The sequence below is a fragment of the Vicia villosa genome, linkage group LG2 (genome assembly GCF_029867415.1).
Source record: "Vicia villosa cultivar HV-30 ecotype Madison, WI linkage group LG2, Vvil1.0, whole genome shotgun sequence".
In the NCBI taxonomy this organism is placed as follows: domain Eukaryota; kingdom Viridiplantae; phylum Streptophyta; class Magnoliopsida; order Fabales; family Fabaceae; genus Vicia; species Vicia villosa.
Genome location: NC_081181.1, coordinates 91,912,293 through 91,936,830, shown reverse-complemented (window position 1 = coordinate 91,936,830; position 24,538 = coordinate 91,912,293). Strand labels below are relative to the sequence as shown.

Here is a 24,538-nt window from a genome sequence, read left to right as displayed (position 1 = left end):
TTTGACCAAAAAGCTCCAAGCATGAAATTCCAGCAACAATGGGGCCTTTAAAGTGAAAAATGGAACCCTAATTCGAACATACTTCAAACAATAGATTTTGAAGAACATATGTATATTATATATGGAATAAATTAAGATGAAGAGAAAAAATTGGATGAAGATTGACAAAAATAAAAAATGTGGAAGAACATACGGTATAAGAAGAAAAAGAAATAGTGGTGGTAGGAATGTAGTGTAGAGGCGATGAATTACTGTCATGTTTTATAGTGTATTAATGTTCAAAATTAGGGTTGACTTTTTCAATCTTAAATTAGTGGAATAATTAGTGTGATTAAAAACTCAACAGTTCCAATGTCTCGATTAACTATTAATTAAATAAAAATTGAAATAAAAAAAATGAAAATTCAACAAATATTTGGGTGATGCCACATCACCCGTATTAAATGCCAAAACAATAATATTGAGTTATTTTGTTAAAAGTCATTTTTATTTGTGGAATAAGAACAATTTTAGTTATTTTATTAGAGGGCTTGATTTGTAATTACCAGCTACTTTAATTTTTATATATTTATAATTTATAATAGATACTCCATCCGTTCCTTTTTAAGTGTCGTTTTAGATGATTTTTTTTGTTCCTATTTAAGTGTCGTTTTATAATTTAATGTTATAATTTGTCATTTATACCCTTATTTTCTCAATAACTCCACCTCAAAATTTTCAATTAGTTATGGAAAAAAGAGAATTTATTATTGAATTTATTTGGAAAGAGAAAAATAAATAAGGATATAATAGGAAAATTAACTCTAATAATCCACTATCTTAGTCGAAGAACTTTTTGCTAAAACGACACTTAAAAAGGAACGGAGGGAGTAATAGATAATAGATAGATTTCTTTTTGTTGTTAATTAAAATCTCGCTCTTTTGTCTCTTTTGGCTTCAGTTTGCATCCCTTTAATTTCTGATAGTGCATAGTGTTTTTTGATAGTTAGCAATACTGTGTGAAAAAATAATTGTCAAAAACCAAACATCTTTTTCTACTAGTCTTTCGAAGTCAACAATAATAACAATGCCATGCTTATCCGTCCAGAGTGTTTATGGTATAGTTTGAGAATAACTAATATTAATTCAATATCAACGATTCTCGTTGGATTGAACTAATCAATCTTTAGTATAAGGTGTTCCAACATCCGCTCCAGCTCCTTCAGATGATCCTCAAACTACTTCTTTCTTATGGTTATTCTTAGCAAGAAATCAAAGGGAGGGTTTACAAGTTACAGTCCCATGCGTGTGACCCATTTCTCTCCCCCATAATTACTTTAGATTCTCTCTTATAACTTCTAAATCCTTCCAACCCTATCTTTAATCAGATTTACAAATTCCAACTACCCATATTAATAGACCCGACCTCACACCTCATCTACTTCTAATAAATAATTACTACAGTTATATACTACATGCTAAATAAATTTCAAATGGTGACGTTCAGCCCTCAAAGTCAAAGGCATCTTATGACTTATTATGAGGCCACTTTAATAAGATAAAATTGCAAGATATTCGGCTGCTATAGACCATAATTCGCCAAATAAATTGCCAAATACAGTAAATTTTAACGTGAATCGCACGGGACATTAATTAATGAACAAACAATATTTTCGAGAGCACATGGTTTATTTTGTTTGGTAGTGAGATTTGATATATCTTTAAAGTAAATTAATTTAAAATTTTATTAATTTTTAATAAATAAAATAATATTAAAAAAAAAGATGTGATATTAAATAATATTATTTGATTGAATAATGAATACCTACTCAATTAATTTTAAATCGTACCAAACTATTCATCTATATTATTCATCCATTATTATTATTATATATATAATATACTAAACTTGGTCTTGTTTTCTGAGAATCACTTTTATATAATCTATTTTCACAAGCTTTCTATATAGTTCACCATTTGCTTATAATTTTTTTCCCTAACCCTTGTTTGTAGTTGTTCATCGTCATATAATGTTGTCTCATGGAGGAGCAGAACCCAATAACCTCAACGTCATTTTCCTTCCCTTTTTATGTACAAGTCACACCATCCCAATGATTGACATGGCAAGAATATTCGCCATGCATGGTGTAAACATCACCATATTCACCACAGCAGGCAACGTCGGAATTTTTCAAAAATGCATCGACCGTGATATCAGTCTCGGTCGATACATAAAAACACACATCTTGGAATTCCCGGCCCAACAAGTCGGTCTTCCAATCGGAATAGAAACCATGAACGCTAATACTTCTCTTGACACTGCCAAGAAAATCTACGAGGCGTCTCTACTCCTACAACCACAGATAGAGAGTTACTTGTTTGACAAGTTATTCGAAGTTGATTGTATAGTTAGTGACATGTTTTACACTTGGACTGTGGAAGCTGCAGCCAAGTTAGGTGTTCCAAGGATTGTATTCTGTCCTGCAAGTATTTTTTCTCGTTGCGCCGAGCTCTCGTTTGAGCTACACGCAACTGAAGCTGATTCTGAAAATGTCAAGATCGTAGGGTTGCCCCATAAGTTGGAGATAGCTAGATTGCAACTACCAGATTGGTTATTAGAGCCAAGTGAGTTTGGATCAATAATGAAGGTAATATAATCACTTTTATTTTCTTTGTTCCCTATACATTAATTCAAATTTTGTGCTAATTACCGATGATTTGTTATGAAGGAGGTCAATGACTCAACTAGAAGAAGCTATGGTGCAGTGTTCAATAGCTTTTACGATATGGAGGGTGCTTATGAGGAGCATTACAAGAATGTGTTTGGGACAAAGTGTTGGAGCTTAGGACCAGTTTCATTTTGGGCAAACGAAGATCTATCTGATAAGGCAGAAAGAGGAGATGAAAAAGTAGAAGAAGGAGATGTTTTGCTTCAATGGCTTAACTCCAAGAAAGAGAATTCTGTTATCTATGTGAGTTTTGGTAGCATAAGCAAGTTTCCAATATCTCAACTTATTGAAATTGCTCATGCACTTGAAGCTTCAACCCATGATTTCATTTGGGTGGTACGTAAAAATAATGAGGATGGAGGTAGTGGTGAAGGTGAAGAAGGTTTTATGGAAGACTTTGAGAAGAGAGTGAGAGAAAGCAATAAAGGGTATTTGATATGGGGCTGGGCCCCACAATTGTTGATACTTGAAAATAAAGCTATTGGGGGCATTGTGACTCATTGTGGTTGGAACACAACAATTGAAAGCATTAATGCTGGGTTGCCTATGGTGACTTGGCCTTTGTTTTCAGAACAATTTTTTCATGAGAAACTAGTGGTTGAAGTTTTGAGGATTGGGGTATCAATTGGAGTCAGAAAATGGAAAGTATGGAATGAGTTTGAGGGTGAGGTTGTGAAAAGGGAGGATATTGGAAAGGCTATTGGTTTGATGATGGAAAATGGAAAAGAAGCTAAGGAGATGAGATCAAGAGCCAAAGCTTTGAGTGAGGATTCAAAGAAAGCTATACTTGTTGGTGGGTCTTCTCATGCCAATTTAATACAATTCATTGAGGAGCTTGGGTCACTTAAACTTCAAAGGCTTAATGGAAGCATATGAAGGAAATGACCACCCTTTTCTTTCTATTTGTATAAATAATTATAATAATCACATTTTACATAAAATAATGACTAAGAAAAAAATGTGAAATGTTGTTAAAAACGTCTTTTAACTAGATTAATTGAATGAATGATATTTTTTCTTTTGAAATAAGCGATTTGAATGCAAATCCCATAGTATAGTGGAAGTATCTTGAAGCTTTAGAAAGTGGATTTTGATTTTCAATTTGGAGTTATACTTGTCACTCTCACATATTCTAATAATGTAAAAAATGTCCCTATCATTTTTTATCTTTTTAAATTTTTGCAAAATTTTTAATCTCAAACGAGAATAATTGGATATAAACATTTGACGTAAAATCTTGAATAAGTGGTGCTAATTTTTGGTATGACAACACGGGGTGGATTGACAAGGTTAGATCTCCAACGCGTAAGAAAATTCAAAATTTAAGATGAGTATAGTGAAAAGTGGAGATAAAAAATTATACCTTATAATTTGTGTGAGTAGATTTGGAGATTTGAGTTGGTTTGGACCTTAGAAATTTGGTCCTCTAATGGGCCCAAAATAGTTTCCCCCAAGGCTTGTTGGACAAGTCTTTTAGCAGTCCTCGTCGGCCTCTAAATATGTTGACTGTTTCAAAATAAAAGTGATCTGCTTGGAGTTTGTTGAAAAAGTAGTGGACAAGCTCATTAAATGCTTTCTTATTATTGAAACGACGTTTCACTCTTTTCTCCCAGCACATAACCTCAGGAGTACAAGTTAGAGGATGATTCCCCTACTTAGGGTACTTGAGTGTTTTCGGCTCTTCGTTCTACTTATCTCTTCTTTTTGGGTTTGTGATGACAATCGTGATTACGTGAGTTTTATGAGAAAATTCAGATGAGTTTGGAAAAATAATGACCAAAAGCCATGTAAAAATGTGTAGAATTGAGCAAAAAGCCAAGACAAGATAGAAACAAAGACTTAGCAAAAATGTGAAGAAAAAGAGATGAAAATGTGTAATTCTCTTATGAAATTCTCGCGCTCGCGATGCATCTCTTTGCAGCACGATGAGGCTTGCATGGCAGCTCGATACTAACATATCATGGCGCGATGGAACGCGTTTGGATGTCACACAAATTTCTATTTAAAGGCACTTTTTGATACTTTTGGGAGTTCTGAAACCTGGAGATAAAATGACGGCTAGGAATATTAAAGAGGCGAATTTGGAGCATATTGGAGTCATTGGAGAACAATTCTTCCATAAATTTTAATGATAAAGACTTTTTGGGAGTTCTGAAATCTGGAGATAAAGTGATGGCTAAGGATATTCAAGAGGTGAATTCGGAGCATATTTGGGTCATACTAAAAACCTCCTAAATCCCATCCAATTGCCATGCTTAAATAATTTATTTATAGTTTAATGGAGTTTGTCTTCCTACTAAAATGTACCACATTTTCCTGAAGTTTAGCATGAAACCCTGTAAAAATTTTAGCATGCATGTAGTTTTCGACAAAGTGTCTTGTTTATGACCCAAGGTTGTGACCCAATTCAATTTAAGACAATGCGCACTATTCATAAGTGACAAATGAATGGTAGACTTAAAGCGTAAACTCGGTTCTTAGTACGCGAAAGCGACAAGTTCCCGTTAAAGTGTTCCTTTCTATAAGTAGAAAATATTGCTCCGTAAGTAATTCTATCCATATGTAACTGGAACGCTGTCTGATATATGTGAATTACATTCGAATCTGTTGTTTTTTATCTGCTATTTACTTTAACATCCATTTACTTTCTTGCACTGCACTCATATCAAATATTCTCAATCGACTTAGATAAGCACCTTAGCAATAAAGTTAATAGATTGACGATTGGTCTCTATAGTCCGATAATCTTATATATTACTTCGATAGGCTGTGCACTTGCAGTTTTATTTTAGACTCTGTTTACAGACCCGTCATGTAGGGTGGCACCATCTCACACACAATCCCTTCTTTATCTCATAACATGTTGAAGTCTTTCGACACATATTCTCCACCACCACCAGTCTTCAGAACCTTGAGCTTTAAACCACTTTGCCTTTCGACCATATATTTAAACTTGGAAAATACCTCAATCACTTCACGTTTATTCTTGATCAGGTAAGTCCACAAGTTTCGATTGAAATCATCAATGACGTTGACAAAGTATTTGTTACCTTCATTCGAATCCACTTGGATTAGACCACATACATCATAGTATATGACTTCAAGAATTGCCTTTGATTTTCTTCCTGCATCCTTGCTGAAGTTGTTCTTGTGTTGATTCACATTCACACATTCTGCATATACTTTATTTGGAATGTCGATTTCTGGTAATCCTGAAACCATATATATTTTTTCAAATCTCTAATGTCTTTAAAGTTGAGATGGCTAAGTCGATAGTGCCATATCCATTCATCTATACTAGCTGTAGTTGCAAGGCACTTGTGCTCCATCATATTAAGTTTAATATTGAAGGTTCTATTATGAGACATATGAGCCTTCAATATTAACCTTCCACTTGAGTCGATAACTCTCATCATATTGTATTCAATCGACACCTTGCATTTCTTTTCAGCCAATTGCCCTATGCTGAGCAAATTGCTCTTCACGTCTGGTATGTACAACACATTAGAAATTACTGACCCTTTTCCATCTTTCCCCATAATCAGAACATCTATAATATGTTCAGGAGCTAGAGTATTGTCATTTAAAATTTTCACCATGGCCTTCATTAAGGATTTTATGTTGACAAACTAGTCTTTCCTTCTAGACATGTGTGATAAGCATCTCGAGTCCAAGTATCATTGGTCCTTGAATCTCTCTTCATCTCTTGTTGTGACCATCATCATTATCTCTTCTTCTTCATGCTTTATAAACTTTGTATCACTTTCTTGATTATCTTGTTTTTTTTTGGAAAATCACTAGCATGATGGTTCTGATAACTGAAACATTGTATGTGACTTTTGTCAGGTTTTCAACCACCTTCTATTCCTCAACTTGCAGCTATACCTATTTTGTTGCTTTGGTATATGGACTTTCTCTGATTCGACCAGTTTCCTTCTTGCTGATTTCGACTAGTTGAATTGTTGTAGCCTCCTTTACCTTTGTTTCTATTCTAACTTCCTTGCCTTTCTTTTTTCTTTTGTTGGCTGAGCCTGCAAAGCCACATCGCTCTTCGACTTACTTTCAACTCTTTCATCCATTCTTTGTTCATGAGATTCAAGTGTCCCTTGAAGCTCTTCCTATGTCAATGTTGATAAATCTTTTGACTCTTCTATGGCTACCACCACGTGGTCGAACTTTGGAGCCAATGAGCTCAAGATCTTTGCCGCAACTGATCTTGATGTCAACACTTCTCCACATACCTTGATTTGATTCACCAGTTTCATAACCCTAGTGGAGAAATCAATTATGCTTTCACTTTCTTCCATTTGAAGCAATTCATGTGTTCTTTTGTGAGTTTGTAACCTTACCTCTTTCACCTTTTCTGCACCTCCAAAACTCTTTTCTAGAATTTCCCAGACTTCTTTCGCTGATTCAACATCACTCAACTTCTCAAAATTACCTGGATTAACACATTGATGAATTATAATGAGCGCTTTATAATTTTTCTTCTTCAATTCTTTGTGTGAGCCTTTTCTTCATTCGTTGTGTTTTATGCAAGTGATGTTACTCCTTCTTTCACAAGAGCCCAAATATCTTGATAACAGATAACCACTTTCATCTGCTTGCACGAATTCTCATAATTCAAAACCTTCAGAATAGGGAGACTCGCCGAAAAATGCTCATTCAGATGATTCATTGTCGTCGTGATTTTCTTCCCATGAATCTCTCAGCCAGTGCTTTAGATACCAGATATTAGAATTAAACCCAAAACTTTGAGTAATTCTTTAACGCTACACTATGACAATGAAAGAAGGAAGAAAGAAAACTTAGAAGAAGGGTGAATTAGGGTTTGAATAAAATAAGAGGAGGAAGAAGAATATTTTCTGCAGAGTTTCTCCCTGCTTTCAAACTGAAATTATTCTTGGCAAACTGCAAGTATTCAACGTTATACAAAATAAGGGCTATTCCCTCTATTTATAGTTTTAGGTTGCTTTCTCCATGAGGAAAAGCCTAAAACTACAGAAGCCCAAAGTACCTATTTTGGTATAAATCAAAATCCTGTGTCAACAAATCTGCTTCGACACTTCGACACCTAAAACAACTTGACACACATTAGACTATTTCGACACACCATTGTTTCTGTCGAGCAACATACTACTTCGACGCAAGGAATTACAATCTCAACAAATCTTCGTAAATCTCAAGTGTCAAAGACAGATATCACATATTTAACATATTTTGTGATAATTGAACTATTCTCGGAATTTCGATTTTATAATATTAATCATGCAATATGACAAACAACCAAGTAATATATATATAAAATAAAATAACCAACCAATTCAACAAACACTCCAACAAACAAATTACTTTCATGAATAAGGAAGTTTCTAAGAATGACTTTGTCTTCATTCAGAAAGTTAGTTTTCACATTGAACCAACTCAATGACTCATAATTACAATATACAAACACACACAGCGTAAAAAAATATAAAGGACTGTAGTCGAGGAAAATGCATTATCAAGTTGCTTCATGGACTATTGCTGCATCAATCAATCTGGGACTTTCCTTCTTCCTCTATACCCAAAAATTCAAATGAAGAATTCAAAGCATTCTGGAACAATTCGTCATTACTAAATGCCAATTTTATAATCTTTTCGTATTTATTTTTCGCATCCAAGAGCCCCCGCTCAAATTCAGCATGATCCTTCAATCTTTTTGGATCCTTATTTAGCTGTTTAAGGGACTCGTGGATGTGTGAAGTCATCGCTTCACATATTTTCAAGAGACCATCATTAACACGGCGGAACAAGTTATACATTGTACCCAAATCCTCGTATTTATCATCACAAAGCATGTTTACTAGCCCAGAGTTCTCCATACGGATTAACGTAATCATGTGATTCTCAATCATCTCTTTCTCGATCACATCGGTAATCTTCTTTTCAGTCTTAGGGTCCAAGTAATGTCTCACTCTCTCTATTTCCTCATTCAGACACCTCTCAGCTTTCTTGAGATAATCCCCGCATTCACAACACTCAATAAGTTTAAGGGATTCAGCCTTGTAGAACTCAGCTGAACCTTGCAGAAACGGAGTCTCGAATTCTTGTTCATAAACAAAAGGACCTAAATCCATCAGCACCTTTGTTATGTTTCTAATCAGTTCTACGTTAACATCTTCCCCGACACGCTCGCTATATACTAATTCCAAAAGCGTACTCGATAGTCGAGTCCTTATCTGGTTTGAGTAAATAACATTTTCTCTCCACAGGTTTAGGCCAAGTTCATAAACATTTGTCTTCTGGGTGCTTGGGACATAGGTTCTATCCATGTACATCAGCATGTCTCTAATCATATGTAAAGCCTTATTATAATCATTCCATTTTCTGTTTAATTCTTCGAGAAAGGAACCTCCTTCTGCGGCTTCAACAGATCCGGCTATCTCATTAAGATGAGAAGTCATGGTGGCAACTAGTCCAGAATATAGCTTTTCGCCGAACTTGTGAAGAATCATATTGTAAGCATGTCTAAATCCACAATATATCAGAAAAATGAAAATATTATAACTAGCCAAATAAACATGAATATGCAGTTAAAAAGTTATTGAATATAACCTGTAAAGATCTTCGAAATCAAGATGACTAGTATTGTGGATGAATAAATCATTGATTGCATGTTCAAGAATGTTCCATGTCTTGTCAGCATAGTTCTGATCCTTGATGTCTCGGTATTTGAAAGCCTCTATCTGGAATTTTCTGTTCTGGTTACTCATATTCTCCTTAAGCTGAAGAGATGTTCTTGAAACAGATTCATTTATAACAAGAAAAATACTACTTTAATAGAAAGTAGACTGAAAAAGACGACTTTGGTGAATGACTTTCACACACACATGTATCTTCTGCGAATCTCAAGGTTATTTTCCACAATATGTAAACAATGATTTGTTTTAAGACTCTATTAACTTTAAAATTGTTGAATTTTGACTCCAATTTCAAATCTTCTCTTAGGTTATATTATTCTCTATCATATTTTTATTTTAAACTCAAACTCGTAAACTGTTTAATGTTAACTGATTTTTATTCTCACTGTCTGTTTAAACTAATCTATTAATTGAATATCCTTTAAAAAAAATCTATTAGTCGAAAATTTTTCACAACCCAATTCAATGTAGAAATATAGTGGACTAGTTTGTGTTTTTTTCTTTTTGGGTTGCTCTTCATCGGTGAAGAGCCACCCTTAGAAAACTCAAAAATACCCTGAAAATAATATGGAAGTTAAAAAATACTTCTTAAATGAGCTATCATATTTTGTCAAAAAAATAATACGGAAGTTAACCTTCATATTAAAGGAAGGGTGAGTCTGTAGATTAAGTTTCAGACTAACTCTTGGACACATTTTAAACTCGTGATAATGTGTTTATTTCACAATTTCGGTAATATTACGGAAGTTAAGTTTCGTATTAACCTCCAGGACAGTAAATTTCCATCGTGAGCATATTTTAGTAAACCTTATATAATTCAATCAAACAATACATTGACCACAGAATACAATCCAAAATACCATATATAATTCAATCAAATCATACACTTATGTCATTCTTTATTTTGAAATTTGGTAAATAAGTGCTAGTCTTCCAAAAACAAAGATATTTGATTTACTTACAGGATCGACTAGATTGATCCTAGAACGATGTGTTTAGTTTGATGATCCATGTCTTTTGAATGTTCATTTTCTCAAATGTTATGGTTAATTTGTAAGTAATGGTAACATTGTACGAAGTAAAAATAAGAAAATAAAGAGATTTTGACTTAAATGTAAAAGGAATTAAAAGAACTTTGATAAAGATAAATTGACAATTGAATAAAACTTTGTGAATCATATGTACATTCTCAGAAAACTATTTTTTCGGCAAACGTTGGTACTTTGAGTGATATTGAATATTTGTACAAAATTGAACAAATTAAATCCTAACGCTAAGATTCTAATTTATACTAAGTCAAAAGTAACTGCTATCAATGGTCTCTTCTCCATAAATTAACACGTTTCACTCGGCATGTCTTCCAATTATCTCCAGATTACACGTGTCTCCTATTTGAAACTGACAAAGGACGAAAAACAATTATCTCTTATTTAAATTTAAATTAACTTCGTCGAGAGCAACCTTTGTATCGTCTCCGTCGAATCATGACTTAAACTTAGAAAATATTTCTAAGTCCTAACTCCCAACCAACAACTTCCTCTTACACAAGGACGACTTCGACTAACATTTCTTTGCAAACTCTTCTTGCCGAAATCTCACAATATCTTCAAAGATATTGTCTTTCTTACTTATCGTAGTAAATTAAACTTGGTGTCGAAACTTTCAGGTAACTATAATTCAATCAAAATACCATTTATTAAGTCAAAATGCAAACCATACATTCACTACTACAAAAAGCGCTTCTAACTTTGAACGCGAAATGCATTTTACCTCAGCAAAAGAATCGAGGTAACGAAAGGCGTCATGAAAACTAATGACTTAACATCTCGGTTTTTAAAACACCGAGGAAAAGGTTTATTATGGCATGAGTTCGAATCTCAGTTTCTGCATTTTTATTATTTACAAAAACTAGCACCTTTTTTTATCTCAATTTATCATAAAAACCGAGGGGTCATTAGTTTTTTTTAATAAAACTCGATACATTGTTTACAAATAATATTACATTAATTATCCATGAAGATCATATGTTGGATCTTCAATTCCTTGATATTCTGGGCAAGATCAAATACTGAGAACCTCTTTTCTCAAAACAAAACAAAAGGGTTTTTTTAAAGGATATTCTCTAAGGATCTTGCATGAATTTGTTTATGGTGAAAAAATAGGTATGATAATTAATGTCAATAATAAAAAATAATTTCGGTATAAATAAAAATTTAATAGCACAAACCTTGAACCCATTTGATTTTATACTCTTGCAATCCATCGAAGAGAACTTTTCCAAGTTTTCTTATGTTTCAAGCGCCTCATATGTTTCATTTAGATTTCTCATAGCGTAAGAGAACTTATATAATAGACCTCCCTTATAATCCCTCGTTTTGTTTAAAAACCTAGGGGTTAGTGTAAAATATATATTTTTTCCAAAAATGGTTACATTATTTACCCAGAATATCAAAAATACATTGTATACAACAAATCTTTGCTGAATATAAAGATTGTTTACCCAAATTATACAAAATGCAGCATGTCCAGGTCCCATAGAAGGTGGTAGAGATCCATCTTAAATGTCATACATGCCTTCATCAAGATCGATTGTTGATGATATGATTATCACTGCTTTCACTAGCGTATACAATTTGCATGCTTGGAATGCATTCAACTTCTAATCAGGTGTTTGTTCCAAAAATTGGAAAATATTTTTTAGCACTTGCAATCCATCAATAAATACATTTAGGAATAAGTCATAATTGTTCAAAACCTTAAACAACAACAACAACAAGAACAACAACAACACCATTGTTTGAGATGAATTGCAAAAGTTGAAAAACATATTTTATTCAAGGTAGAAGAACATTTTTTTTCAGTTTTGCAATCCATCCTACAAAAATAATGCATTCGACGGTGGGGCGGCTACAAATAAGATAATATTAGGGTGAAATCTGTTCTACCGATTATTTTATAGTAAAATCTGATTATTTTATCCCTCAGTTTATCAAAGAAACCGAAGTATTAAATCATTTATGTTATAGTTATTAACAAATAAAAATATAAAGTGCATTAGCTGGGATTTGAAGCATGTCCTGAATGGTATATCACCTTAGTGTTTATAAAAATTGAGGTAACAAGTTATTTATATATATGAAGCAACAACAATAGGGAATCTAGGAATACACTACAAATACCCAAAGTGGTACATGACTCATAAGTCGTGACCCATAAGCCACCCATCTGAATTAGAATGATATCTCATCGCAAATGTGTGTCTCATGGTGATCGTTGTACGGTGTGAAGTTTATATCATCTGCCAAGATACAGTCAAGATAAACCAGAACGACTCGATCGCTTGATTCCCTCTGAGTGAGATGGAGGAGAAAGCATGTGGCAAAGTCTCAATGTAGTCACCCATATATGCTCAGTCGGAAAGACGTTGAAAGTGCTGGAGGATCCATACCTGAAAATGGTTTAGATTAAATATAAGTAACAGTGTAACGCATGTGTTACGAAATATTAGTAACAGTAAATGTTCAAATATATTACCGTAAATATGGTGTTACTTGTTGTCATATGTCTAGTCTCCCATAAAAAAACTTTCCCTAACATAGAGTGGAAGTAAACCAAACAAGAGACCCATCAATTATAATCATGAATCCTTTCCAAGTCAATCATGTATCTCAGGTAGATGATATCGACATAGTGTGCACTTTTGTCCACAAATATGGATGTACCAATCAAATACAAGAGGTGTGACCTTAATGCACATACTAGATGATGTGCTACCTGTGCATCATAACCACCAACATCAATTATTGTATCCATGTGGTATATGTACAAACTATACAAAAATCCAAACCTAGCATGACACCTTTTGGTGTCGTCTATCTCCTGTTGGGAATCACTTAGGTCAGTTCCTAAACTTCACCACCATCTCCATTGTGCCAGGTCTAGTGAGTATGGAGTATGTGGGATGACACATCATCAAGTGAGATGGACATCTCATCGATAGAAAGATGGAATGAAGGAGTATCTGAGTGTCATCTCTCTATGAAATTAGACAACAAACCATGGCTAATAAACGTATATCCAATACTGCATAATTCTTGTAGTCCAGATAGCTACATGACATCTTGAAACCATGATTCAATAGGTTACGGTAGTGTCGCAATCTTCTCGCTGTGATTGATACATATTAATGACTCAAAATGCTATAAAAATACATCAATCTTAGAAAGTTCAAATCTTATAACACATTTGTTTAAAGGAATAAATATATTTTTTACCTTTCCATCCCACACGGGCCTAGCAGCATGATCTGCATACATACTAAATATTAAGGTGTCTAAGGGACCTTCTAGAAAAACATCATAAACGACCATAATATGTTGGACTTCTAGGGCTTGTAAGGCAGCAACAGGGGACTCATGTCTCCAGGAGGAAGACGTCGGAGACACGTGAAATTCGAAAGACATTACTTCTGTATCAAATGAAGTGGAACCAATGTTTGTATGAGAGGTAATGCTAGGCCACTCTACCATTTAAGCCCTTAGTAAATATACAATTAAGCTCTCACTCAAACCAAAGAACCTCACTTAGACTCAAGAGTACTCTCGAAGCATTATGGCTAAATATATGTGAGAAAAACAAGAGATTTAGTGTAAATGATGAGAGAAATTAAAGTGAGATCAAAACTCATTTTTCTAGATGTTAAAAAGTGATAAAGAAACTATTTGTCTATACGCCAAGGTATGGTATAAATTTTGGAAATAATCCATGGACAAAATTAATGTCATTGTTGATTAGGCTAATTGATTATTAACTTTCTATAGTCGATTTCTCGAGATACAAATAGAAGGTTTTGATATTTAGTTATTACCAATCCTTATGAGACTGCCCAAATCAATTTTAGAATTAACTTAATGAAAATATTCGGTTAGGTCTAATAGATTATTTAGTTATAAAAGGTATATACCACATCCAACTCCCAATTATTACCCTATTTGATGAATATATTGAGTGGCTTGGTTATCATTCTAACATTTACAAGGTGGTTGGTTCAGTATTTGTGATGATCGCTCTATATGAGGTTGATGATGGCTACATGCAATAGTATTATAGGGTATCACTTCCTTGTTACCCCTCCTCAAGAGTAACACGAAGTCGTGCCTGCTTTAATCTATGATGCATGACCTTAGATATGAGGTTATCAATGATAGTTAGCTCACTACAACATATCCAACAAGTAAATGATGATGAAGACGACCACCAATTTAGGTACTTATTTCGCGCATCATACTTATTTTAGAGAAGACCATTAATTTAAAATTCATTTATTATTATGTATTATTATGAGCGTTGGATTATGTAATATTGACATGGATTTTGAGACTTATGTAATAATTATGTAACATCAACAACATCTAATAAATATAACTTCAAGAAAATCTAACAAAATATAGAAAGCATATAAGACTATCATAAGCTAGTAATGTTCAGCTTCCATATATGCAAACACAATAAATAAAATTATCAACTAAGTTAATGTCATACCAATAATCTCAAAATCAGGTTGTATGAATTTGTTAGTCTTGTATGTGTTGTCCATAATCAACACAATAAAAAATCCATAATCTTTTTCTACTCCAATATATATATATATATATATATATATATATATATATATATATATATATATATATATATATATATATATATATATAATATGCATCCTCTATTAGCATAAACAAATATTAAATATTAGCTATAGGACCTTTGATCTTTTTTTTATTGCATATTCTTATGTTTATATATTTGTCTTATCTGAGTGGCATTCTTAAGATGTTGATCATACAATGACACAAGTATGTGTTTGGGTGGAATATAACTCTTTGTCAAATAAATAACATATTTATGCTTATTTGCACTTATACACCCCACAAATGTATAACCTTTATATCTATCAAGTAAACCATGGTTCCGAAATCCATATTTTACACCAATCTTCCATCTTGAACCATTTTAAAACTGTGTTGACTAGATTTTGAACAGACAACCACATTTTTAGTAGAACTTTGTGTTGCACTATCTTATTTCTTGTACTCACCACTTATATCTTAACCCATTATTAATTTCTTGTTTCTCCTTTTTTTTCTAGTGTCGGTATCTGATCAAGAAATGATAATAATCACTTTATGTTTGATTCTTACCTCATTACCCCACCTTATTACCCCTTCTTGTGTATCAAATTTTTCTGTACTTTGGAGTGTATAATGATGTGTACACATGTTTGATTTTTATCGCATAGTAAAGAGTTCTACATATTTGTAAAAAAAAAGTAATATGCCAAAATACTTATAAGTAATTTATCATATGAACAATGTGAGACATACTGGACACTACAACGGTTAAGGGCTACTAAAGCGCTTTTTTTGGGCTACTAAAGCGCTGCCAAAGCCAGCGCTGCCGTAGGTAACAACAGCGCTTTTGAAACTCCAAAAGCGCTCTCGTAGCCCCCCTATAGCAGCGCTTTTACCAGAAAAGCGCTCTCGTATCCCCCCTATAGCAACGCTTCTTCCATAAAAGCGCTCTCGTAGCCTACCATATAGCAGCGCTTTTATCTTGAAAAGCGCTCTCGTATCACCTCTATAGCAGCGCTTTTTCCAGAAAGCGCTCTTGTACCCCCCTATAGCAGCGCTTTCGTAGGTTGCGCATTTATTTTTTATTTTTTATGTTTTTTTTATCTTAGGCAGCACTTTTAGTTAGAAAGCGCTTTCGTAGGTGGGCCTTTAAGAGCATTTTTTAAAAGCGTTGTCGTTGCTAAACGCAGTATTTTAAAGTGCAACCTGTAATTTAAGCCTCCCAGTTTGACCTGTAATTTATTTTCAACCTGTAATATTTTCAACCTGTAACATATTTTCAATCTGTAATATTTTCAACCATATGTAGGACAATATATACCAATATAATACCATTATATACTATGGATAAAATACCATTATATACCAAAATAAAATATATACACCATTAATATAAGCCCGAAATCCGTGTCCTCTGCATAATCACATGTTTACTAACAGATACATATAACTAAATCATCAACAGAATATAAGCCCGAAATTCTCAAAATCCGACGAGCGCACGGTCCTGGTCCTGTAAAGTATGAATAGAATAACACGGTCAATTAAAACAGTTCCCACACAGTTTCAAAACAGTCCCCACAACACACAGTAATGTATTCATAAAACTTTTCACACAATATTATATTCATACCTATATGAATAGTCGCCGAATATAAAAGTGACACAATTCCTCTTTGATTTCTTCCAACTTAAGTTTCGTGTAAGAAGCAGCATAGTAGTCATCAAAGTACTACATAACAAAAACATAATATCCATGATTTAGTTAAATGTAATAAATTATAAGAAACTATCCTAAGTTATAAATCCATACCGTGATTGGAATCTCTAATTGATTCCTTTGAAGGATTTCTTTCAAAAACCTCAAAACAAAGTATGTGCAATCTGTACTGTTTCGCTGTTGTGGACACTACATAGAAAAACAAATAAGATTTTTTAGTTGTCTTGTTTTATCAAGTAGCATAACTATTAATAGAAAAATTGTAAAAATTAATGTACTTGCACTTTGATCCAAGTAATGTTGTTTGATTTAGTCCGGGATACTTGTGCGTCTCTTTGACTTCGGAACACTTGTATTGATCTAACAAAAATATAAAAACATATATTTAGATCTATCTCACAAATAATTATTGACTTTGATTATTATTTTTTAGATCACTCTTATGGAACTAGTATAACTTATTTTTTAATATATAAATTCGATTGAATCCATAGTTTTAGATCACATCATTATCTATAAATTGAGTCCTATAACACATCTAAACTCCCATCAATACAATTTTATAAATTGACTTTGATTCTTATTTTTTAATATATAAATTCGATTGAATCCATAGTTTTAGATCACATCATTATCTATAAATTAAGTCCTATAACACATCTAAACTCCCATCAATACAAATTTACAAATACTTTATAACAAATAGCAAGAGTACAAGCTAATCATGAAATCCATAATCCTATCATTTGCTCAAAACTTGTAACAAGACCTCAGTGCTAGAAAACATTGGAACTAAATACCTAATATGTTTTCAGTACAAAATCCTATTAAACTCTACCAACAAGAACTCACTGCTCGTCCAACAGTTTGATTCTCCTACATATTTAGGGCTAACATAAATACTGGCCAGCGATAAGTGTAAAGAAACTCAAATATAAAGTTTTATTTTCTTTTCAACTTGAAACATAGAATGGGATGAATAGATTTAAACAAAACCAAAAGAAATGTCATAGGCACGATGAAGAATACCTGGTAAAGAATCAAGGAAACAAGAATGTTGTCGAGTGAATGCAGAACGGAGCCGTTTGCCATTTGCGAGGCGGTGAAGGAGAAGACGAAATTCAGAGATGGAATCAACGTAAACCAGTTCCTATGGTGACAGTATAGTCAAAATTCAGAATCAATTTCGTGGAAGGCAGATATTTTCGTGGAGATTTTCGTGATTTCTGAGAAGTTAGGTTTACGTTTGGGGAAGAAGAAGCTGGTATATCGTGATTTTTGAAAAACTTAATAACCTACGAATGTTTTGTTTTAAAAAATTTAATTTTAAATAACCTACGAGAGCGCTTTTTTAAAGCGCTTTGGTAACCACCCATATACCAGCGCTTTTTAGATAAAAAGCGCTTTGGTAACCTACACCTTTACCAGCCTATAGCAGCGCTTTGGTAACCAGCCTATAGCAGCGCTTCTACAAAGCGCTTTGGTAACCAGCCCTATACTAGCGCTTTTTAAAAGCACTCTCGTATCCCCCCTTTACCAGCGCTTTTTTTCACCTGTTTATAGTTTTGTTTTTAGCGCAACCCTATAGCAGCCCTTTTCATAAAAGCGCTTTCGTAGATGCGCTGTTAAAAGACAAAATTGACGTAGTGGGATAAGTTAAATTTACGTGTTTCGATGAACTTTACTTCCTGAATAACTAATATGGTGAGCAATTCTAAACACTTCATAAAATATGGTGAAATTGACACATACTAGAACACTAAGAATGAAGTTATCCTAAAAATTACATAGAATTCTGCTCCATTTTTTTTAATTAATGCAAACAATAGAATATAAGTATGTGTGCATTTTATTCCATCCCCTCTTATTTAATATTAATGACAAAATAAGACTTAAAATCTTGATAGAAAGAAAAGGTAGACAAAATACTTCTTTTACTTAAAAGACTTTTTGGCAATGTTAGTTTTTAAATTTATATTATGATTTATAACTTATAAATTTATTTATATATTTAAAAACCATTTTTTTACGAGTTTGAGTTTGTAACTTATTTTGATAAACTAATTCAAGTAGTATATTGTTTTGTTGGACAAATATAATAGATAGCTAATAAGCTAACTTTAGTTGATATCTTATAAACTAACTGATGTCTAATAGAAAATAAACTGATTAAATGAATTTGTAGTGTTCAGTAAAATTAATAGTAAAATAAGTGATTGTACTAACTTACCAAAATATAAAATGACAAAAAATAATTAATTTAAATTTATTTAGGATAACAAGATTAAAGTGAAAAGAAAACAATTATGAATTATAAACTTTAAAATATAACTACTTAAATTAGCTGATAAAAATATTAAATGGATGAAAAATTATATTCAATTGTATAGATATTTTCTGATAGAACAATGGATCGGTTAAAACGTCATTTTTCATCATGTTCACAAGATAAAACATTTGTATTTATCATTTTCACAAGATAAAACATTTGTATTTTACCTCCCCGAAACAAACAAGCTAATTCAATTCTATGCAAGATACCTATACAGTTTTCTGTCTCTATTATCTCTCTCCATAAATTCCCTCTCAATAAGAGACTCAATCCGTTTCTTCACATCGGTTATATTTGCGAGGAATCGCGGCTGTAACAGCTTTGTGACCTCAGCTATAAGATTGTTATGATCAAGTTGCTTCCTAGCTTTCATAATCCTTACTATTACTGAGTCAATTTGCAACTTCCGGTCCTCTTGTACTTTTTGTCGAGTTTCCAGTTTCTCTGGTTCCGATTCCTTTGTTGCAACTACAGTTCCTATTTTTACCTTATACAGTTTGCTACTGAAGTTGTCATTAAAAAAGAATGCATCATCCTCACTGACATCTTTAGTCATAGGCTCCTTCCTAAGGACATTTCTTCCCTTAACCAAAGCCAAAGATTGCAGACACCTCTTCAAATCTGAAGCTGGAATCTCAGTCGCCTGCTCAATTTCCATTAAACAGCATGAGAACACACATTTGATAGGTGGAAACATTTAACTCGTGTCTCTGACCTTTTCCGAAAGTAGCTTTTAAGTCTGCTGTGCCCATATTAGTTTGCCATGTCAATCTCCTGCCAGTATAAATGCCGAGGTAATATGACTGAAATTTCTCGCAAAGTTCCAACATTTCCACCGGAAGGTTACATGCCACACTAGCAAGAGATGGCCAAGACCCTGTCGTTAGAATCTGCACAGTAAGTGTAGGACCATCACCTAACTCAGGGTGGCGGGCATAAAAGCCCTGCATTGTGTCTAAAGAGGTTTTCATGTCAGTAAACATGCCCTCTAATTTTGAGGAAAATTGGAATCCACATTCTGTCTTGAGCTTGACTATGAAACTCCTCTCAGCATCATTAGAAACTGTTTTTCCAGACAAAAGTCGCTTTGCCAGATGCTGTTTGTAATACTTCTCAAACACATCTTTTTCATCCAAGTACTGGAATAGGATCATCACTTTGTCAAGAGTAACCTCAATATCACCCTCGCTAACTCCCTTTAGACCCTTTCGAAACTTACCATCTATAAATAGTGAAATGAGCTCTGGAGAACGGGAGTTCAAGTTAATGAAATATTTAAATGATAAATTCAAAGCATCTCGGAACAACCTGTCATTACTAAACGCCATGTTTAGAATCTTGTCGTATTTATCTTTCTCATCCAAGAGCCTCTGCACAAATTCAACCGGATCCTTCAACCTTTCTGGATCAGTCACAAGCTGCTTACCGGACTCTTTCATGTGTGAAATCATCACTTCAATTATATTCGGGAGACCATCATTAACACGACCGAACAAGTTATACATTCTCCCCAAATCTTCATATTTATCATCACAAAGCATGTTAACTAAGCCAGAGTTTTCCATGTGGATTAATCTCAGCATGTGATTTTCAATCATCTCCTTCTCCACCACATTAGTAATCTTCTTTTCAGTCCTAGGGTCCAAGTAATGGTTCACTCTATCCATTTCCTCATCCAGGCGCCTCTCAGCTTTCTTGAGATAATCCCCGCAATCACAACACTCAATATATTTCTGGGATTCAAACCTGTAGAAATCAGCTGAAACTTGCAGAAAATGAGTCTCAAATTCTTGTCTATAAACAGGACCTAAATCCATCAGCATCATTGTTATATTCCTTATCAGTCCTCTATTAACAACATCCCCAAGACGCTCACTGTATACTAAATCCAAAAGCATACTCAACAGTCGAGTCCTTATCTGGTTTGAATGAATAACATTTTCTCTCCACAGGTTCAGGCCAAGTGCATAAACTCTGGGCTTCCGGGTAATTGTGGTATAAGTCCTGTCCATGTACATCAGAATGTCTCTAATCATTTCTAACGCCTTATTATGATCAATCCATTTTCTGTTGAGTTCTTCCAGAAAGGAAATTCCTTGAATGGCTTCAATAGATCTGGCTATCTCTTTGAGATGAAAAGTCATGGTGGCAACCAACCCAGTGTATAGCTTCTCACCAAATTTGTGAAGAACCATACTGTAAGCATTCCTAAATCCACAAAATAAAGACAATAAAATATTAGATGATAAAGTACAATATCCATTTGATGTGCACATGTCAGTAGGAAAATTTGTAAAGCAAGATCATCTTATTTGCAAAAGCAATTCATTATTTCAGATTTATAAACTATTAATTCAAAGAGAGGACAGTAATGAAAGTAGACCACAAAGTCTAACAAGTATCTACATCAGCTAGCATAAACTGGAATAGCAGCCAGTATTACCCAGCAAAACTAGGACAGTGTCGTGGTTTTCTTAGTGAAATCCTCTATACTATAGAGCCGCTATCCCCGCTATTTGACAACACTAGGTAACTTCAGGCAGACAATATTTGTTTACATGACTACATTTACAATTGAAATGTTTATAAAGGAAAAAAAAAAAAAGCATAAAACATCACATAAATCTAATAGATCTCTATTTCCTTTTTTGAAGCCTACAGCCTTCACACAAGGATGGCATGCTACAAAAGGAATCACTCCAAGCAAGAAAGTGGGTGTTTTACAAAGTCATCATAATCTGAAAGCAGCTTATGGCAATATAAGTGACACTTTTAAAATAAAAAAAAAAAGATAATAAGTGCTTATCAAAATAAACGTTTATGAATAAGCTTGCATAAGCTATTTTTATAACATTCGATAAAATAAACTTATACTGTTTTTATATATATTCCAAGATATTTTCGCAAGCTATTTTGGAAAAGTTATGAAAAAGAAACTCAAAAAAGTTTCAGAAATATGTCATAAGCCGTTTTGGTTCAGACTACCAAACAGTTTCACAAAACTTATGCCAATAGATAAGTTCCAATAAGTTAATCCGAACAGGCATGTAATCTGAAAACAGCTTATGACAATAAGTGATATGGAGGAACTAATCAAAATCGTTTTCGTAATTTCGTCCAAATATTTATGCAAGTAAGTACTTAAGCCATAAGATAAGCAAATAAGCTCTTCCAAATATCCCCTAAGAATGCAAAATCATGATCAAAATCAATCATCATGATGATAATAATAATAATAACAACAACAAATAAAACAAAGTTTTCTAAGAATCAACAACAGTAAGCAAAAGCATGAAGAAAAAAAAAACCTGTAAAGCTCTTCAAAACTGAGAGTACTAGCGTTCTGATTATATATCTCATGAATTGCATGTTCCAGAATGTTCCAAGTATGGTCAGCATATCTCGGATCCATGATAACTCTCTGCTTGAAAGCCTCAAGAAATGAGAAACTGCGAAACGATGCTTCGTTTTTTCTTTGGTTTAACGGTTTGCAGTTGAATGAAGTTCAGCCTTCAGCGGGTTTTATACTTATGAAGTTCGGTTTGGTTCAACGGATATACACAGAGAGGTAGAAACGGGAAATGGAAAATTTTTAAATTTTTGGTATGGTATGATTTAAATACCTTATAAAGTTTAATTAAAAATGTATATAGTTGTTTTTATTAGTAATTTGACGAATATGGTATTCTGTTAAAGAAATATAAATGGTAAAGAATAATTAAAAAATAAATAGTAAATGAAAATAAAAGGAAAAAAATAAAAAATAAAAAGAATATAATCACGTATTTTAAGTAAAATATTGTAAATAGCAGGATTTATGTACCAAAAAACACAGCAATATTCATGTATTTTCTTATAAAAATAGTAACTACTCTATTTGAAGGAGAGGAAAAATACAAAGAATCGAACAAATTACTATAAAAATACTTTTTTTTTTGAAGAAATATATAAAAATGTGTTTTGGATTGGGCCTATGATTGACCCAACATCGGACAGGGTCCAATCCAGCGAAGTTAACATGAAGGCCTAACAAAATATCCACTTGTTCATAATTGTTAGGAGCGTCACAGCCACGTGTCCCACGTAGAGCACGTGGTCAACTGCTCACCGAAAGATTCGGTCTTCCTCCTTCGAACCTTACGGGCAGTCTATTCAGGATAGGAGTCATATGCTTACTCTGCCCTACCACGTAGGATCCTGGCAGTCTCTTGTTTTGGGCCTCCACGATCCAACCCAAAATAGCAGATCTTGGTCCAGCGTTGGGGACTATAAATACCATTTTTCACAAGAGGGTCGTGTAATCATTCACTTCCATTCTACATACTAGCTTTCTCACTCTGAACCTCATTTTGGCATCAGAGTGTCTTGCAGATACTCCTTCTTCTTCTTTGGACCGACGAGAATCACGTTGCAAGCCTAAATGATTGCCTGATCCCGGTACAACCAATGGCGTCGTCTGTGGAAATTTATTTGCTTCATCGTCTTCTCCAGAATTACATCAAAGCAATCCAATATCAACCTACCGATCACAATGGCCAGCCAACACGGAGACAACGTGAACCCTTTCCTCGTCACCGAAAACCACAAAAACAATGGGACAACTGGTCCCGAGCAAGGTGACGCCAGGGACGGGCAACCCTTCTCTCCCTCATCCAAGGACACAGACTATAACTCCGCCCAACAACATCTCCTCGGTGACATCTATCAAGAGATCCTTGTGCCGCATAACGCAGACCCGACCACTGCGGCCCTGCTCGCGGCCATCAACCAGACAAACTTTCTCGTCTTCCAGCAGAACCAACGAATTGCAATGCTGGAGGCTGAATGCCGATCTCCAACCCCGAGGAAGCACCGATCCAGGTCCCGCACTCCATCTCCGCGACGACGAGGAAACCGCTCCCATTCACCACCGACGGAAATACCGATGAAATGAAGAGGTATCTACTTGATCGGGGTTTGCGCCCGGGAAATGACTTTAAGAAGGTTGTCGGGATCAAAAAGCCCCATTCAATGGAAACCCACCTCCTCAAGGCTCAGACCTACATCCAATATGAGGAAAAGGAGGATGCTAACAACGTCTGTGGGTCAAGGAACCAAGACACCTCGAGGAACCAAGACAACTCGAGGAGTTCAAAATATGAGGACCCCGCTCCTCCTCGACGTGGCGGAGAGAAAAGAAGGGACGACAGACCTTGTGATCCCCGAGAGCATAGAGGGCCTGGTGGCTGCTTCACCGAGTACATTCTACTGACTGCTCCCCGCAAGCGCATCCTCCTTGAGTGTATCAACACCGAATTCAAAGAAGGCAGGGCCCGTTTCCCAAAAGCCACTTCCGCCAAACCTGGGGTCGACAAGACTAAATACTGTCGGTTCCACCGGAACCATGGGCACGTCACTGAGGAATGCGTCTACCTCAAAGACGCGATCGAGACCCTAATTAGGGAGGGCCGCTTGAGGCAGTACACTAA

The 24,538-nt window shown here is 34.3% G+C and overlaps 2 protein-coding genes and 1 pseudogene across 2 annotated transcripts; 1 reads left to right on the top strand and 2 right to left on the bottom strand.

Annotated features, from left to right (window-relative positions):
* Nucleotides 1-261: 261 nt before the first annotated feature.
* LOC131649583 (cullin-3A-like) lies at nt 262-9,463 on the bottom strand. Its single transcript, XM_058919337.1, has 3 exons — nt 9,306-9,463; nt 8,277-9,218; nt 262-316 (listed from the first exon to the last, which is right to left on the bottom strand). Exons 1-3 carry the CDS (start codon nt 9,461-9,463, stop codon nt 262-264), a joined length of 1,155 nt encoding a protein of 384 aa, XP_058775320.1.
* LOC131646422 (soyasapogenol B glucuronide galactosyltransferase-like) lies at nt 1,937-3,821 on the top strand. Its single transcript, XM_058916454.1, has 2 exons — nt 1,937-2,627; nt 2,709-3,821. Exons 1-2 carry the CDS (start codon nt 2,010-2,012, stop codon nt 3,582-3,584), a joined length of 1,494 nt encoding a protein of 497 aa, XP_058772437.1. The 5' UTR covers nt 1,937-2,009; the 3' UTR covers nt 3,585-3,821.
* Nucleotides 9,464-19,266: 9,803 nt separating the features above from the next.
* Nucleotides 19,267-22,518, bottom strand: LOC131646421 (cullin-3A-like; annotated as a pseudogene).
* Between the last annotated feature and the right edge of the window lie 2,020 nt (nt 22,519-24,538).

Coding starts and splice junctions, on each gene's coding strand:
- LOC131649583 (XM_058919337.1), bottom strand. CDS start 9,463: ATGAGTAACCAGAACAGAAAATTCCAGATAGAGGCTTTCAAATACCGA. Junction 9,219..9,305: donor GATTTCGAAGATCTTTACAG/GTTATATTCAAT, acceptor TTGTGGATTTAG/ACATGCTTACAATATGATTC. Junction 317..8,276: donor AATTCTTCATTTGAATTTTT/GGGTATAGAGGA, acceptor CACTAATTATTC/CACTAATTTAAGATTGAAAA.
- LOC131646422 (XM_058916454.1), top strand. CDS start 2,010: ATGTTGTCTCATGGAGGAGCAGAACCCAATAACCTCAACGTCATTTTC. Junction 2,628..2,708: donor AGTTTGGATCAATAATGAAG/GTAATATAATCA, acceptor TTTGTTATGAAG/GAGGTCAATGACTCAACTAG.